Genomic DNA, 4,629 nt, shown 5'->3' with positions numbered 1-4,629 from the left:
GCCCCCGTGCCCGGACCTGGCCTCACCCCTGCCCTCTGCTCTCTCTCTCTCTCTCTCTCTCTCTCTCCCTCTCTCTCTCTCTCTCTCTCTCTCTCGCTGTTCCGCTCTCTCCGCAGACTTTTCAGTAGTTTAGGAGAACTCAGCACCATTTCCCAGCGGAGCTCCGGGACCACCTACACAGTCCGACCTGGCAGTCGCTACCCCGTCACCCGCCGCACCCCCAGCCCCGTGAAGCCGGCTCTGGACCGGACAGAGCCCCTCAGCACCGTCCGGCCCTACGGCCTGACCCCCCCCACCATCCTCAAATCTTCCAGCCTCTCCATCCCCCACGAGCCCAAGGAGGTGCGTTTCGTGGTGCGGAGCGTGAGCGCCCGGAGCCGCTCCCCGTCCCCGTCCCCGTCGCCGGGGCCGCCCCTGCACACCCTGCACCCGCCGCGGCCCTTCATGCAGAAACCCCTCCACCTGTGGAACAAGTACGACGTCGGGGACTGGCTGGAAAGCATCAACCTGGTGGAGCACCGCGACAAGTTCGAGGACCACGAGATCGAGGGCACCCACCTGCCCGCCCTCACCAAGGAGGACTTCGTGGAGTTGGGGGTGACCCGCGTGGGGCACCGGATGAACATTGAGCGGGCGCTCAAGCAGCTGGTGGACAGCTGACCGTCCCCGGCAGCGCCGGCCTCGCCGGAGCCGCCGCGGGAAGGGGGGGCATTTCTACCAGGCCAATAAAACCCACTTGGATTCTCTTTCTACTCTGAGCACTGCACTGAGGGCGCGGAGCCGAGAGGCTCCCGCCCGCTCCCGCCCCGCCCCGGCGCGCCCGGCCCCGCCTCGCCCCCGGACAAGGAATGTTGCATGAAATTCATCCTCGTTTCTGTTCTCCCAGAGAGTCTGGCCTGTAAATCGCTTGATGTGCCCCTCCCGGGGCGTCGCGGGGCCGCAGGGGCACAGGCGCCGGGCCGGGGCGGCAGCGGGCAGGGCCAGCGGTGCAGTGGGAGCCCGTGGCCGGCCCAGGCTCGGCCACGGGGGACAGGCAGGGACAGGCAGGGACAGGCAGGGACGCGCCGCGGCGGCACCTCGGGCGGGTCGGGGTGACCGCGGCGTGGAGCCCCCCGAGCCGCCCGAGCCGCCGCCGGCGGGAGCGCGGCCGGTGCCCCGGGGAGAGCGGGCAGGAGGCACCGTGGCACGGTGGTGGCCGCGGCGGTGGCCCTGACCCCGCGTGGGGTGACCCTGACCCCGCGTGGGGTGGCCCTGACCCCGCGTGGGGTGGCCCTGACCCCGCGTGGGGTGGCCCTGGCGGGGTCGGAGGCGGCCGAGCCGGGTCGTCCCGCCGGCGCTCGGACAGGAAGGGCTGGAGCGAGGAAGGGCTCCGTGGAAGGGCAGTGCCAGCGGTGCCAGCCGGACCTGCGCCCTCCCGCCGTGCCGGGCCGTGCCGCGCCGAGCTGAAGAGCCATCCCCCCGCGAGACAGACCCGCCTGGACTCTGTGCTGCCGCTCCCGGGTGAGAGGGACCGAAACCGCATGGATCGAAGCATGTTTGGGGCTGTCGGCGGGAGGCCGGGGGGGGGAACCCGCAGCAAACGCTTTGCCAACGTTCAAAGGGGGGGGCGGGGGGAGGGAGACGTTTTATTTCCTCTTGGTTTGGGGTCTTGTTTCCAAGGGGGACACGTTGATGGGTAATTATTTAATCTCCGTGCATTTATATAGAGAGCAGCTGATGAGCTACACGAGACGATTCTGAACTACAGGATCCCCCCCCCACTCCGTCCTGGTCCATCCTTATTTTGCATCTTTTTAATCAGCTATATATTTGAAAAGAGAGAACAAATATCTATATATCTATATCTATAGCTATAGCCACCTGATTTTGTTATAATTTTCCTAAATCTCTATATCTCTAGACTTGAGGAGATGCTGGTGAGGCGGTGCCCGAGCCCCTCCCGGGACGCCCATGGCTCATGGGAATTTTTAGCTGACTGACTGAATGAATGTTAAAGTCTTTTTAAACAAAAAAAAACCCGAAAAAAAAAATCCAACAGCTCTTTTCAGACACTCTGGATTTTAAAGATTTAGAAAACACTTAAACAAGAAAAAACTTGGGTTTTTTGGGACACACCGAGTCTTCCAGGCAGAGAGCACGGAGCTGGCGCTTCCCACTCCCGGGGAACATCCCTAATGGCACCGCTGGCTTGGCCACGGGGGTCCCTGGGGTGGCTCCTCGGGAGCGGGAGGAGGCCGGCGTGGGGGTCTGGGGGCTGGTAGTGGCCGCGGGGGCACCGCGTGGAGTGAGCCAGACCAGCCTTGGCGCTGGTGGAGGTGGAATTCCCGTCCCCCATCCCGGTGCCCCACGTGCCCCCTCCTCCCCGCACCGCCCCCGGCTCGGGATGGGCAGGGCTTGCCCGGCTGGCCGGGAGGGGACGGCGCGGTGACGGCTCGTGTTCCCAAAAAGCCGAGTCCCCCACGAAGGCATTAACTCTTCTGGTGCTAGAGGGAAGGACAAGGAGGTTCCTTCTGACCCTCAACCATCTCCGAACCTTTAAACCTTCGGCCAGGGAAAAGGTCCCGGCCCCGGGTGGGAGCAGCAGCTCCTCCAGGACATTGGGACCTCCCTGGGATGGACCCTGCCCTGTGCCAGGTTCTGGGACCTCCCTGAGATGGACCCTGCCCTGTGCCAGGTTCTGGGACCTCCCTGGGATGGACCCTCGTGCCCCGGTGCCATCTCCTTTTCCCTGAGCCCTCGCTGGGTGAGAGCCCACGTGGCTCCATCCAGAGCTCTCCGGAAGCCACCGGACCCCGGTGGTCCGTGGCCTCTCCCCCTCCCCGGCCCCCAGCCCGCTGCAGCAGCCGGGACAGGTGCCCGGGGACCGGGACGGGCTTCGAGCCGGCCCGGGTAGCAAACAGCCCTCGCTGCACATCCGGAGATCCCGGGAATCCCGGGAATCCCGGCATGGCGAGCCGAGAGGCGCCCGAACTGCGATAGCAGCCATTGCACCTGCCCGACCCCTCACCTGGGGGGCCATCGCACCCACCAGGTGCCCCCAGCCCCCCCCACCCCGAGGGACCTGGAGCAGGAATCCAGAGCCCAGGTCCTGCCCCTTGGCATCCCTGTGGCCCCTCTGCCGTGCACCCCCCTCCCTGCACCCCGAGTCTGCCCCCTGACCCCCACCCAGCCCTGCACCCCCCAAATCTGCCCTGCCAACCCTGCCGTGCCCCCTCCTGCCAACCTGCCACCCTCGCCCCCCAAATCCTCCCTCCAGCCCCACTGCTCACCCTCCCACCATCCTGCTACCTGTGCTCCCCAAATCCACCCCCTCCAGGTGCCCTCCCACCACCCAGCTGCCTGTGACCTCCAAATCCATCCCCTCCATGTGCCCTCCCGTTGTCCAGCTGGCTTTGTCCCACAAATCCATCCCTCCCATGTGCCCCCCCTCCATCCTGCTGCCTGTGCCCCCCGAATCCACCCCCTTCATGTGCCCTCCCACCATCCCAGCCCCTGCACCCCCAAATCCACCCCGCAGCCCCCCTCGCCTGGCCTGTGCCCCCAGCATGTGCCACCGCCCTCCCCCTGTGCCTGGGCTCTGGCATTCCCAGCACGCTCCAAGCACAGGGACCGGCTGGCACGTCTGGCACGGGCAAGGACAGTCCCATTCCCTGTGCCACCCTCGCCTGCCAGCACAGCCGCTGCCACCGCTGCTCCCGTGTCCCCGCGCTCGCTCCCCGCGTCCCTGTCCCTGCTCCCCCCGCTTCCCAGTGCCCGCATCCCCGTGCTGTGCCAAACCCCGCATGGACCCGGAGCCCGGCTCAGCCCGAAGCTCGGCTGCCAGCCCGGTGCTGCTTCTCCAGCTCCGTGCCCGGGGAAGCATCGCCGGCACATCCCGGGATCCCAGCGAGCATCCCGCTGCTCTGCATCCCTGCAGGAATGCCACGGGCCGGGCACGCCGCATGCTGGGCACGCCACAGCCCCCCATGGCATCGCCCCACCTCCTTCCCAGGCTGTAGAGACGGGGAATGACCTGGAATGCCTTTGGCTGGTGGTTCCTCGTGCTGCTTTCCCGAGGCTGCTGTGGCTGATGTGGGGATGCCCCGTGGGGACGTGCCCGTGGCTGCTTTGGCAATGCCACCCCACGGCTGCAGAGCCCTGGATGTCCCACTGGAGACGCCAGGGCTGGATCCCGCTGTGGGGACACGGGGGACACGGGCGGGTCCCCACAGAGCAACCCCCACCTGAATGCTCAGCTTGACCAAGCCCCTGCACTGCTTGGTGCTGCCAGTGCCCTGCAGCCCCTCTGCATGCCCTGGCACTGCCCACCCTGCCTGCCCTCCCTGCCTGCCCCTCCACCGCCCTGCCTGCTCTCCCTGTCCCACTCTGCCCACCTTGCCTGGCATTGCCCGCCCTGCCTGCCCGCTCCTGCCTGCCCCTGTGCACCCTGACTAGCCCTGCCCACCTCTGCGAGCCCACCCTGCCTGCCCAGTCCTGCCCGCCCCTACCCACCCTGCCTGCTCTCCCTGCCTGCCCTGCCTGGTCTCCCTGCCTGACCCTACCCACCCTGCCTGCTCTCCCTGCCTGCCCTGCCTGGTCTCCCTGCCTGACCCTACCCACCCTGCCTGCTCTCCCTGCCTGCCCTGCCTG

General features: G+C 67.1%; 1 protein-coding gene across 1 annotated transcript in view; it reads left to right on the top strand.

Annotated features, from left to right (window-relative positions):
- The window catches only part of LOC108509414 (SH3 and multiple ankyrin repeat domains protein 3-like), a 139,781-nt gene extending 138,853 nt beyond the window's left edge, over positions 1–928 (top strand). Inside the window, exon 11 of the mRNA XM_017838839.1 lies at positions 117–928. Within this exon, the coding sequence (XP_017694328.1) occupies positions 117–660 (544 nt within the window). The 3' untranslated portion in view covers positions 661–928. The remainder of the gene's footprint in view (positions 1–116) is intronic.
- Positions 929–4,629: the final 3,701 nt, after the last annotated feature.

The sequence above is a fragment of the Lepidothrix coronata genome, unplaced genomic scaffold (genome assembly GCF_001604755.1).
Source record: "Lepidothrix coronata isolate B3197 unplaced genomic scaffold, Lepidothrix_coronata-1.0 Scaffold362, whole genome shotgun sequence".
Lineage (NCBI taxonomy): Eukaryota > Metazoa > Chordata > Aves > Passeriformes > Pipridae > Lepidothrix > Lepidothrix coronata.
This window is presented reverse-complemented; position numbering and strand designations above follow the sequence as displayed.